Raw genomic sequence first — 13,733 nt, 5'->3', positions numbered from 1 at the left:
TAACCACCGGTCCTGGCAACCAATCTATAAGCACACCTGCGTCTCATCATCAGTCACACCTGGACTTCATTACTCCATGATTACTTACCCTTTATATAGCACTCTTTTGTTATCAGGTAGTATTGGTTATTTTTTCTTTTTTCTTTTTGACTTGTTTTGTATCGTTCTATGTTCGTTATTATTACATTCACCAATGGCACCTGCTTTCTGACTCCCTGCGTCGACATTAAAGATGGTAGAAGACACACTCCCATCAATATGAATACTGCAGACCACTCATCTTGTCTCCTCTTATCTTCGTTTGACATGAAAAAACAAATATGGTGGTAAGCACACACTATCTATCGTCAGATTACTTTCAAATTTTTAGAAAGTGTTTTACTCTATTATTTTTAGCAATGGTGAGCTCACCCGTGATGATATGAGTTTCAGAAGAGTCCTTTGTTTCTGGCCAATCGAACCCATAAATGCTGATGCTCCAGATACTCAACTAGTCTAAATAAGGCCAGTTTTATTGCTTCTTTAATCAGGACAACAGTTTTCAGCTGTGCTAACATAATTGCAAAAGGGTTTTCTAATGATCAATTATCCTTTTAAAATGATAAACTTGGATTAGCTAACACAATGTGCCATTGGAACACAGGAGTGATGGTTGCTGATAATGGGCCTCTGTACACCAATGTAGATATTCCATTAAAAAATAAGCTACATTAACAATGTCTACACTGTATTTCTGATCAATTTGATGTTGTCATGTTCGTAGTATTGATGAGACCAAGGCGCAGCGTGATATGAATACATACTTATTTTAATAAAGAAAGAACACTAAACAAACTAACAAAACGAACGTAAAGCTATATAAACCGAGTGCTGACAGGCAACTACACATAGACAATAACCCACAAAACCAAAACGATAAACAACTGCCTCTGATTGGGAACAAATTCAGGCCACCATAGACCTACATTACCTAGACATACAAAAAACCCATAGATATACAAAAACCCATAGATATACAAAAACCCTAGACAGGACAAAGACACACATGCCCACCCCCGTCACACCCCGACCTGACCAAAATAATACATAAAACATAGATAACTAAGGTCAGGGCGTGACAGATGTTATTATAATGGACAAAAAAAATAGCTTTTCTTTCAAAAACAAGTACATTTCTTAGTAACCCAAAACTTTTGAAGGGTTTTTACCCCCTTTTTCTCCCCAATTTCAATATTGTCTCATCGCTGCAACTCCATAACAGGCTCGGGAGGCAAAGTCATGCATCCTTGGAAACATGACCAGCCAAACCGCACTTCTTAACACCCACCCGCTAAACCCAGAAGCCAGCTGCATGTGTTGGCAGAAACACCTGACACCAACTGACAACCGAAGTCAGCCTGCAGGCACCCAGCCCACCACAAGGAGTCACTAGAGCACAATGAGCCAGGTAAAGCTCCCCCTCCAGCCAAACCCTCCCCTAATCCAGATGACACTGGACCAATTGTGCACCACCCTATGGGACTCCCGGTTAAGGCCAGTTGTAATACAGCCCAGGATTGAACCCGGGTACGTAGTGATGCCTATAGCACCGATGCAGTGCCTTAGACCGCTGCGCCACTACGGAAGCTGGTAAATGTGTTTTTTATGTCATGCTTGTTTTCATATCCACCACTCTTGACAACCATGTGTCTGAACATGGGGAAGGAATTGTGTTTATTATTCCCACACCTAGATGATACTGCACTCTCAATACCCCTGAATAATCTGCTTTCGTGGTACTGCCGTTCTGATCCCCGGCCCACACTGGGTTTGGGGACTTCGGCAACTAGTAACTTGTCCCCATTGACCGAGCCACTTGTGAGCACTGTTGCCACAGTTAATGCTTGGGCAGGAGGACCCAGAGAACACGCCCCCTCCCCTGGCCTCCAGCTAGGGTCGCAAGGTCTGCTACACTCCCCGCACCATGGAAGAATCTGCTTTCACCATGCTCTCCTTCAACCCAGACATCTGCCTTTGCCCAGAAGCACCAAGATGGTCATAAACTGACCTCGAAACCCGCTTCTGGCCTGGACCCTTTCCTTCATGCCTCGGGAACTGCCGAGATGCCTCCGCAAAGGATTATCATGGGAAAAGTCACGGAATGTTTCTCCTCGAAATGGCCAGTAAGTACTCCATAGCCGAGCCAAACAACCTTGCTGGGGAAACTGGCTCATTCAAATATTGCAACCCCTTCTCCTCCATACCCTCTACATTCATGAACTCACCATAACCTGGTAGCACCAGATGGCTAAATGAAGAGAATCCCAGGAAATATTTTTGAACTTACTCTTACCACTGGCCATCTTACTCAAGCACTGGCTACACAAGCAGAGCAGAAAGTAGTGAGCTTTTAACAAACACAAAAAACAATACCAAGACCAAACTCGCAACATCTAGGGGGACGAGTACGCTCTCCCCACTAACAGACACCTAAGTCGGAGCTGAATCTAGTCTTCGAGTACTTAAAAAGTGTTTAAATTGCTTGACACATTCTTCCTTTAGGCGAGCTGAAGAGCGAAGAATTAAGGTAATGAATTATAGCCAGGAAGGCGGGGCTTCAGAGGGCAGGCTCAGCATTGAATGGCCTGTTGGGTGTGATTTTAGTTTTCCTCAGGTTTTGATAATTAAATATCATTCCAATGTAAGAACCCCAAAATATTGTGCCCACTCGCAGATTTCAACTGCCCCCTTAGTCACTCTATCCTGGCACCAGGTCTGAATAAAACCTGTTGCCCAGCCAGCAGAATTTGTCTCGTACATGTGTTGTCTCGCACATGGCCCTGACCTCACTCTCCGAGGGTGTCTCAGGGGGAATGGGATATGCACTTGTACATGTGTGAAACAGGACAAATATAAGCACCCCTAATTGACCTTTGATGACTCAAAGCATAAAATAGTTTGTCTAGATTCATCCAACATATCATGCTGGTACAGATGCTCAAATGAAGGCTGAGGGTGTGACATGGCAACACCTGGAGCGGAGAGCAAAATAATGAAAGGGATGGAGGCGATACATCGATGGCCTATGTTCCGCAAAGAACAAAAAGGCCTATATAAGTAAGTACAAAATGCTCAAACCAATATAATTATCTAGAAAGCTATGAAACAGAGGTAAATCTATTCACTACGGTGATGTTAATTTAAATGTATTCACTATTGGGATGTTGAATATTATGATGTTTTGCATCCCAATTCCATGGAGGAGATATGGTGCACTTGCTGCTGGTAAGGGCACTCTACATAAATTCATATTTATATAGTGCATATGAAGAGCAGGGTATGTATAATGGAAGCCTGCCAAGGTGCTTTCAAGGGCCATAGCTGGAGGATTCCATCTGGTGAGAAGATCATTGAAGATAGCTATTAGATACTGTATCTACATGAATTACCTAAATACTGAATTTGGACTAGTGTCTCACTCACCTTCCATCTGCTAGTGTTGCCCGGACAACTGCCCATGTTGCCACGAACAGAGCTGGAACACCTGAAATTGTACATGAGGAAAAGAACATCAGCTTTCAACAAATGTTCTAAACACTTACTAAACATAATGCAATTACTTAATTACTTGTTGCATTATTCTGTTCTTAGCTCACTAATAGCAGCTCTAATAGCTCAGGAACAGGCTAGTTAGACAAACAATGAGTTACTCAACTCATACATGGCACTCTGAGCATAATATTTGAAAGCAGGATAATTGAGTGTGTAGGATTTCTCTTCCAGTGAAGGTATTTTAGAGCCAGCTAGCTAGAAAGCAGGAAGTTGTGACTCAACAAATATGTCTCTCTTCCCGTTGGAGCTGAAACGTGTGAATAAGGACAATGCTGGGCCTAAATAGTTATACGATTGGAGCATAAAGGTCTAAGTCATTTTTTGCATTAGAACAGCAAGTATATATAATGCGAGTGTAAAAACTATTGAGAGAGAGAAGATTTTCGGGGGACAAATTTAATCTTGGAATCTTACATAAGCAATCACATTTGCATTTTTAAAAACTTCAAACAAGAAAACATGCCGCTCTGCTGAACATAACAGTTCCATCATAACTTCTTTACTCCAATAACCTCATATTTCCTTCATATAAATGTAATTACATGGTTCGCTGGATTGACATGGATTGCAATTGTGTGGTTTAACCAAAGAGACAAAATCACACTGATTGACTGTGATTTGTTTGTTTGTTTTTGGGTGTGTGTCTGTGTGTAAGTCAGTGTAAGTGTTTGTGCCTGCCTGCTTGCCAGCTATCTGCACGTGTTGGGTTTGTCAACAACAGGATTTTCGAGGGCCACAGATTTTTTTCAGACCAATATGTTTGTCAAAAACAATAGAACAAATATATACAGGTCCATTATAACTTCTACATACTGTATATCTAAACTCAGGAAATATTTGTATGAACATAACAAGATTCAACAACTGAGACATAAACTGATCAAGTCCACAGACATGTGACTAACAGAAATGGAAAAATGTGTCCCTGAACAAAGGGGGGTCAAAATCAAAAGTAACAGTCAGTATCTGGTGTGCCACCAGCTACATTAAGTACTGCAGTGCATCTCTTCCTCATGGACTGCACCAGATTTGCCAGTTATTGCTGTGAAATGTTACCCCACTCTTCCACCAAGGAAGGCCCAAACCCTCACCCTCCGATCCAACAAGTCCCAGATGTGCTCAATGGGATTGAGATCTGGGCTCTTCGCTGGCCATGGCAGAACACTGACATTCCTGTCTTGGTGGCATTGTCATGCTGGAGGGTCATGTCAGGATGAGCCTGCAGGAAGGGTACCACAAGAGGGAGGAGGATGTCTTCCCTGTAACGCATAGCATTGAGATTGCCTGCAATGACAACAAGCTCAGTCCTATGATGCTCTGACACACTGTACCAGACCATGATGGACCCTCTCTAACCAATGTGAAATGGTTAGCTAGTTAGCGGTGATGCGCTCTAATAGTGTTTCAGTCGGTGACGTCACTCGCTCTGAGACCTGAAGTAGTTGTTCCCCTTGCTCTGCGAGGGCCGCGGCTTTTGTGGCGCGATGGGTAACGATGCTTCGTGGGTGTCAGTTGTTGATGTGTGCAGAGGGTCCCTGGTTCGAGCCCAGGTTGGGGTGAGGAGAGGGACGGAAACTAAACTGTTACACCTCCATCCACCTCCAAATCGATCCCGCTCCAGAGTACAGGCCTCGTTGTAATGCTCATTCCATCGACGATAAACAGCAGGGACCCTGGGCATCTTTCTTTTGGTGTTTTTCAGAGTCCGTAGAAAGGTCTCTTTAGTGTCCTAAGTTTTCCTAACTGTGACCTGAATTGCCTACTGTCTGTAAGCTGTTAGTGTCTTAACGACCGTTCCACAGGTGCATGTTCATTAATTGTGGTTTATTGAACAAGCACGGGAAACAGTGTTTAAACCCTTTACAATGAAGATCTGTGAAGTTATTTGGATTTTTTTTTCGTCTTAGACATTCAAGAGTGGCCTGGAGTTTTTTTCAAATCCCAAATAATAATTTCCTTCCAAAATACACAAAACTCCGGAGCACACCCATAGGCCACGTTTCTCGTTAGCGATGGGATTTAGGCTTACGGGTGTTTTTAGGCTTACGAGTGTTTTAATGATGCATCTTTACTACAAAGATGTAAATAAAATGTGTTTCCCAAAACACCACGCAGAAAGAACGTTCGTTAAGTGCGTCGCTGGACCATGTACTATACCGATACTGATAGGATTGAAAGAAAGGCAGAGCTGCTCTCTGATAAGCTTTCTTCAGTCAAATCTTCATTTAACGTTCTAATCATTCCACAATCCTGGCGATGGTTCAGCTCCTAGAGAGATGTCACCTTTTTGTAGGGGCTATATCAGCTTTAATATTGCAGATAGATTGTGGCTTCCATGAATATAATTGTCTGCATCATTTCCAATTGTGCACATTGTAACACATCATGAAATATAGAGGAAAAAATGTGACAGTGTAGCATACAAAAATAGAACTCAATTGACTGAACATTATATTTATTTCAATATGACTGAAATATACACTGAATGTACAAAACCTTAGGAACTGTCACGCTCGTCTGAATGAGTGGACCAAGATGTAGCGTGGTATGGTTCCATCCTCTTTATTTTGAAGTGAAATTCAAAGAAAACAATAAATACAAAATGAAACGAGAAGCTGCTACAGTATAGTACTCACATAGTCAAGATCCCACAAAGGGGAACTGGCTGCCTAAATATGATCCCCAATCAGAGACAACGATCAACAGCTGCCTCTGATTGGGAACCATACCAGGCCAATGTAGAAATATAATTACCTAGATGACCCACCCTAGTCACACCCCGACCTAACCAACATAGAGAATAAAAAGCTCTCTATGTTCAGGGCGTAACAGGAACATGACCTGCTCTTTCCATGACATAGACTGACCAGGTGAATCTACGTGAAAGCTATGATCCCTTACTGATGTCACCACCTGTTAAATCCACCTTAATCCGTGTAGATGAAGGGGAGGAGACAGGTTAATTTTAAGCCTTGATACAATTGAGACATGGTTTGTGTATGAGTGCTATTCAGAGGGGGAATGGGCAAGACAAAATATTTAAACGTCTTTAAAGGGGTATGGTTGTAGGTGCCTGGCGCACCAGTTTGAGTGTGTCAAGAACTGCAACGCTGCTGTGTTTTTCATGCTCAACAGTTTCTTGTGTGTATCAAGAATGGCCCACCACCCAAAGGATATCCAGCCAACTTGACACAACTGGGAAAGGGAAAAGGGGATACTTAGTCAGTTGTACAACTGAACGCATTCAGCTGAAATGTGTCTTCCGCATTTAACCCAACCCCTCTAAATCAGAGAGGTGGGGGGGCTGCCTTATTTGACATCCACGTGATCGGCACCCGGGGAACAGTGGGTTAACTGCCTTGCTCAACTGTGGGAAGCATTGGAGTTAACATGGGCCAGCATCCCTGTGGAATGCTTTTGACACCTTGTAGCTTATGCTTAAAGCTTTTCTGGGGACAAAAGAGGGTGCAACTCAATATTAGGAAGGTTTTCTTAATGTTTTGTACACCTAGTGTACGGTGCATTCGAAAAGTTATTCAGACCCCTTGACTTTTTCCACATTTTGTTATGTTACAGCCTTATTCTAAAATGTATGAAACTATTTTTTTCCCTCATCAATCTACGCACAATACCCCACAAAGCAAAAACAGGCTTTTAGAAATGTTTGCTGATTTCTAAGAAATTAAAAACAGAAATACCTTATTTACATAATTATTCAGACCCTTTGCTATGAAACTCGAAATTGAGCTCAGGTGCATCCTGTTTTGATTGTTCATCCTTGAGATGCTTCTACAACTTGACTGGAGTCCACCTGTGGTAAATTAAATTGATTGGACATGATTTGGAAAGGCACACATCTGTCTATTTAAGGTCCCACAGTTGACAGCGCATGTCAGAGCAAAAACCAAGCCACGAGGTCGAAGGAATTGTCAGTAGAGCTCCGGGACAGAATTGTGTCGAGGCATCAATCTGGGGAAGGGTACCAAAACATTTCTGCAGCATTGAAGGTCCCAAAGAACACAGTGGCCTCCATCATTCTTAAATGGAAGAAGTTTGGAACCACCACCTAGAGCTGGCTCTCCGGCCAAACTGAGCAATCGAGGGAGAAGGGCTTTGGTAGGGGACGTGACCAAGAACCTGATGGTCACTCTGACAGCACTCCAGAGTTCCTCTGAGGAGATGGGAGAACCTTCCAGAAGGACAACCATCTCTGCAGCACTCCACCAATCAGGCCTTTATGGGAGAGTGGCTAGACTGAAGCCGCTTCTCAATTAAAGGCACATGACAGCCTGCTTGGAGTTTGCCAAAAGGCACCTAAAGACACTCAAACCATGAGAAACAAGATTCTCTGGTCTGATGAAACCAACATTGAACTCATTGGCCTGAATGCCTAGTACCATCCCTACGGTGAAGCATGGTGGTGGCAGCATCATGGTGTGGGGATTTTTTTCAGCGACAGGGACTGGGAGACCAGTCAGGATAATGCCACTTTAAGAATATTTACATCGAGGGAAAGACAAACGAAGCAAAGTACAGAGATCCTTGATGATAACCTGTTCCAGAGAGTTCAGGACCTCAGACTTGGGCGAAGGTTCACCTTCCAACTGGACAACGACCCTAAGCACACAATTAAGACAATGCAGGAGTGGCTTCGGGACAAGTCTCTGAATGTCCTTGAGAGGGCCAGCCAGAGCCCAGACTTTAACCCAATCGAACATCTCTGGAGAGACCTGAAAATAGCTGTGCAGCGACGCTCCCCATCCAACCTGACAGAGTTTGAGAGGATCTGCAGAGAAGAATGGGAGAAACTCCCCAAATACATGTGCCAAGCTTGTAGTGTCATACCCAAGAAGACTCGAGGCTGTAATTGTTTCCAAAGGTGCTTCAACAAAGTACTGAGTAAATGGTTTGATTACTTACGTAAATATGATATTTCAGTCGTTGTTTGTTTTATAAATGTGCCAAAATTTCTAAAACCTGTTTTTTCTTTATCATTATGGGGCATTGTGTGTAGATTGATGAGAATTTAAAAAAATACATTTTATGAGATTTAAACGTATTCTACAAGAACCAATATCACTCCCTAAAAAGAAAACCCCATGGAACAATCCTTGGATAGCTTTTCAGAATTCATGGATAAATTGGTCCACTTGGAAAACTAAAGTCATTGATACCATAAATGACTTGGCCATAGGAAATACATGTATTTCCATGACAGCATTAAAAATACATTTTGGATTCACCAATGCAGTTATTTTCAAATACATGCAACTTAAAAGTTTTATATCTGTCACGTTCTGACCTTAGTTCTTTTGTTATGTCTTTGTTTTAGTATGGTCAGGGCGTGAGTTGGGTGTGTTGTCTATGTTAGTTTTTCTATGATTTGCTATTTCTGTGTTTGGCCTGGTATGGTTCTCAATCAGAGGCAGCTGTCAATCGTTGTCCCTGATTGAGAACCATATTTAGGGAGCCTGTTTTCTATTGTGTTTCTTGGGTGATTTTTTTTCTGTTCTGTGTTTGTATTTCACCGTTCAGGACTGTTTTCGTTTCGTTCTCGTGTTTTGTTGTTTTTGTTCGAGTATTCGTTTTCATTAAAAGAGAATATGAATACTTACTACGCTGCACCTTGGTTCTCCTCTCTCTCAACAACGAACATTACAATATCACAAAATGTCGATTTTAAATATTTTAAAATATTTTAAGTGTAAAACTAACAATGACTCAATAATCCATGCCTTCTTGGAAAAGTCAACAAGTTATGGGTGGAGCTAGAAAGTTGGCTGTCAGAAGTATTACAATGTAAATGTACTTTTAATTCATCTGACTGCATATTTGAAGACATGGCATATGAGGGTGCAGTGAGATACCCGATGAGTTGGATGATACTTTCCTGGTCAATCATCTTGAAAAAACGTATACTTAAAAACTGGAAATCAACCAATCCTTTGTCCTTAACACAATTTAACACAACAGGTTAAGTGCTTTATTCTCTAAATGTTATGTTATATATATATATATATATGTGTGTATACCTTATAAATACCTTAAAATACCTTAAATACCTTAAAAAGTTTTACCTTAAAAAGTTTGGGGTCACTTAGAAATGTCCTTGTTTTTGAGAGAAAAGCACATTTTGTTGTCCATTAAAATAACATAAATTTGATCAGAAATACAGTGTAGACATTGTGAATGTTGTAAATGACTATTGTAGCTGGAAACGGCTGATGTTTTATGGAATATCTACATAGGCGTACAGAGCCCCATTATCAGCAAACATCACTCCTGTGTTCCAATGACACGTTGTGTTAGCTAATCCAAGTTTATAATTTTAAAAGGCTAATTGATCATTAGAAAACCCCTTTGCAATTATGTTAGCACAGCTGAAAACTGTTATTCTGACGAAAGAAGCAATAAAACTGACTTTCTTTAGACTAGTTGAGTATCTGGAGCATCGGCATTTGTGGGTTCGATTACAGGCTCAAAATGGCCAGAAACAAATAACTTTCTTCTGAAACTCATCAGTCTATTCTTGTTCTGAGAAATGAAGGCTATTCCATGTGAGAAATTGCCAAGAAACTAAAGATCTCGTACAACGCTGTGTACTACTCCCTTCACAGAACAGCGCAATCTGGCTCTAACCAGAATAGAAAGCGGAGTGGGAGGCCCCGGTGCACAACTGAGCAAGAGGACAAGTCTAGTTTGAGAAACAGATGCCTCACAAGTCCTTGACTGGCAGCTTCATTAAATAGTACCCGCAAAACACCAGTCTCAATGTCAACAGTGAAGTGGCCTCCTGGCAAGCATACACCAGATTCACAGACCAGTGCAAATAAACTTAAACAAAGTAGAATCAGGATATGATTGCCTACACTCCATTGTTATTCACTGCAGATCCCTCCTTCATTCCGCTTTGACCAACTTTTTTTGACTGTGTGTGATTGTGTGTGATCTGTGTGTGATCACAGGCTGGTGATAGGCTACTTTGCTTTACAGAGGTGCCGGTATGCATTTCCTGAAAAAATGGGAGGCACTGGTAGGGGCTCTTGACAGCTCCACCCCAAGTCAAGCACTGCCTTTCCTTCTGAAAAAAGTATTTATTCAGCATCTACATTTCAAAGGTGTCTTTCATGCCTCCTGCTCCCTACCAGGAGGAACACATCAAACGAGGATGGGCATGAATAAAGCACAATTTACCATAAGAGACCTCTTATGGTAAATTGTGCTTTATTCATGCCCCATCCTCGATTGATGTGCTTTATTCATGCCTCATCCTCGTTCTGATGTATTAAAAACAAACAGAGCAACAGTCAGAGGAGGTTGTAAGCGGATTTGTATCGATGCTGCTTCTGATGATTGTTTTCTGAATGTGCTTCTTACACAGCATTGGTGAGAAGAAACTACTCTAATAGTAGAGTTGTGAGATCAACAATCAATTCTTCCTGGGGCAGGATTCACTATCTGAGCATTTTATTAAATACCTACTAAAAAGAGTGTGAAGAAAAATGCTCCAACAAATGATATTCAGTGTGAATAGAGGAGTGCAGTTACAAAGTAGGGAATAAGTTTAAGTTAGGAGTGAATCCGGCGTCTTCATGCCAGTAGACTTGCTTATGCTCAGCTAGCTTTGCTGTATGTGTTGGTAGAGTTGTCTCCCTGCAGAGACAGAGGCATGCCTTGAGTTTCTGTGATGATCACCGATTAAGAACAACATTGAAGTGTCCTATGGAGGGTCCTTTGGGGTCATAAAGTATCGTGGTTTCTAGGATCATAAAAGTAAGGATTTGATATTGGCCACAATTTCAGTGGCCGGGCGCCCTAAGGGGCCAGGGAAAGGTTCTCAACATCTCCCCTTGTTCTGTGGGTATTGTGGTTCCAAGGATAAAATGAAGATAATTATTTAATATTATGTTGAAAAAAATAGAAAGGAATATTAGTTCTTAAGATCTACACCACGTCCAACCAACTTCATAGTCTCATATCCAATCAGCAACGTGAGACAGGCGGAAAAGAGAAGTTTGCCTCAAGCTAAATAACCAAAACCACTATAACCATAATTGCCACAACACACCTATCTGAGCAGCACACCTGAAACCGAGTGGTAGAGGAGAGTATTAAAACCACAATCATCCTGTCTCAGTTATAGTAACTCTACTCAGAATGTCTTTTTCCCTTAAAATGGAGTCCAACCTTTACTCCAATAGAGAAACTAGTAGGACCTGATCCTATAGTACTGGGGACTCAGTGGGAATCTATGTTATGAGTACTTGTCATCGGCAGGTGGAAAACACACACATAGTGGGAGAGATGATGACCTTGGAGTCTGTGATTCAGATGCGTTGGCGACAGGCTGGCGTGGGAGCACAGAGTGATGATTCAATCACAATTTATGGCATTGTCCCAATGGCTGGCCATATTATGTTTGCTATCACAGGAGGGAAGCACACATCCACAGTGGCATTTTCCAGAGAAGAACGTTCCCACAGACCTTGGGAGTACGGCCACCGTCTGAAGTGTGAAGACTGATGAAAACTTGAATCAACAAAATTAATGTTACTGTGTGAATGAAACTGTTGTGTTTGGATTGTTTCAAGAGTTCATAAAGAGCTGTACATTTTTACATGTCTTATTACATTGTATGTTTTCCGGTTGATGCATTTTCAGAGAGACAGGGCTGAAATTGTATGTTGGGTTTTTCGGTTTTCAGGCACATTTCTGTTGTCCGTAACATTCAAATTGAATTGAGTTGATTCGATTTTAATCTGGGTGTGATGTCCTGCCTTTTGTCTTCCCCCAGAAATGTGCAAAGTCATGTTAATTTATGTTGGGGGTGAGTTTCTGTTTTTTCCATGGATAAAAGGTCTAAGTCTAATTGTGAACTTGTTTGCAAGCTCCATGTGTGTGCAGACAGACACACATTAAACTTTTTCACTTGGAGATTATTAAAAAAAACTTGGAACCACGTACGTCTTATTAGTAGAGTTATTTACTCTGTCTTATACTATAATGAATGCTCCACTACATGTACACTGGAAGTGTCAATTCATTTGTGACTAATACAACGTATTAGTTGATTGGAGTAAATGCATGCCTCATTTAAAGAGTAAACTCTTTGATTGATTATATGTTAAAAATTGCATTGGTCTGTTGGTAAATGTGATTTACACTATACACATAGCATTATGCATAGGTTTTAACTTTACATCTCTGGCTAAGATAGATTTTATAAATTAAAGCTTGGACTGTGGACGCTATAAACAGCTCATAAGTCCCGATAAGTCTCTTAATAAATCACATAAAGTTATGTTAGAATACAGGTACTTAAAATATCCGAGTGGGGATGCCGAAACTCTCAAAATGGTTATGTCTGTTTTGGTTTACGTTTGACCTATAGCATTTATTCAGTCAGATGAATGTAGTTTATTGTTACAATGTGCGCTGAAAGTTGGGAAGCAAGTTCAGGGAGTGAGTGCTGTAATAAATAAACACAACGTAATACAAAACAAGGAAAAACGAATGACGCACAGACATGACACTGGAACAGAAACAATGACGCCGGGGGAAGGAACCAAAGGGAGTGACATAATCAGGGGAGGTAATCAGGGAGGTGATGGAGTCCATTTAAGTCTAATGACGCGCAGGTGCACAGGTGTGCTCCATAACGAGCAGCCTGGTGACCTAGAGGCCGGAGAGGGAGCACACGTGACAGTACTCCCTGCCCTACACGCAGCTCCAGTTGTAGGACGCTGACCAAAATGACGATCCCAGGGATCAGGAGCGGAACGGTCACCCCTGCTGATGCGCCTGTCGCTGGCTGGGCCGCGGGAACCTGACAGAGGCAGGGGAGCCTGGCGATCTGGCTGAGGCATGAGAGCCTGGCGAGCCGGCAGAGGCAGGGGAGCCTGGCGATCTGGCTGAGGCATAAGAACCTGTAGCGGCTCCCGGACCCGACGTCATTCCCACTGACACAAAAAAAATAAACATTCCCTGATGATTCCCTTAGGTGAGGAAAGTGCAGGGAGTGAGTGTTTTATTTAACCGACAGCTTAAGACTGTCATGACCCTTTTTTGTTGTTGCGTGGAACGAACAGCTGACTGTAGACAGGACTGCCGGGCATTTATGCGGTTGAGTCTGTTTCTGCTGT

The 13,733-nt window shown here is 41.9% G+C and overlaps 1 protein-coding gene across 1 annotated transcript in view; it reads right to left on the bottom strand.

Moving 5' to 3' along the window:
* The window catches only part of LOC139406057 (parathyroid hormone 2 receptor-like), a 107,354-nt gene that overhangs the window by 27,022 nt on the left and 66,599 nt on the right, over positions 1–13,733 (bottom strand). The window contains exon 8 of the mRNA XM_071148520.1: positions 3,463–3,523. Within this exon, the coding sequence (XP_071004621.1) occupies positions 3,463–3,523 (61 nt within the window). The remainder of the gene's footprint in view (positions 1–3,462; positions 3,524–13,733) is intronic.

This window comes from Oncorhynchus clarkii, chromosome 3 (genome assembly GCF_045791955.1).
Source record: "Oncorhynchus clarkii lewisi isolate Uvic-CL-2024 chromosome 3, UVic_Ocla_1.0, whole genome shotgun sequence".
Lineage (NCBI taxonomy): Eukaryota > Metazoa > Chordata > Actinopteri > Salmoniformes > Salmonidae > Oncorhynchus > Oncorhynchus clarkii.
This window is presented reverse-complemented; position numbering and strand designations above follow the sequence as displayed.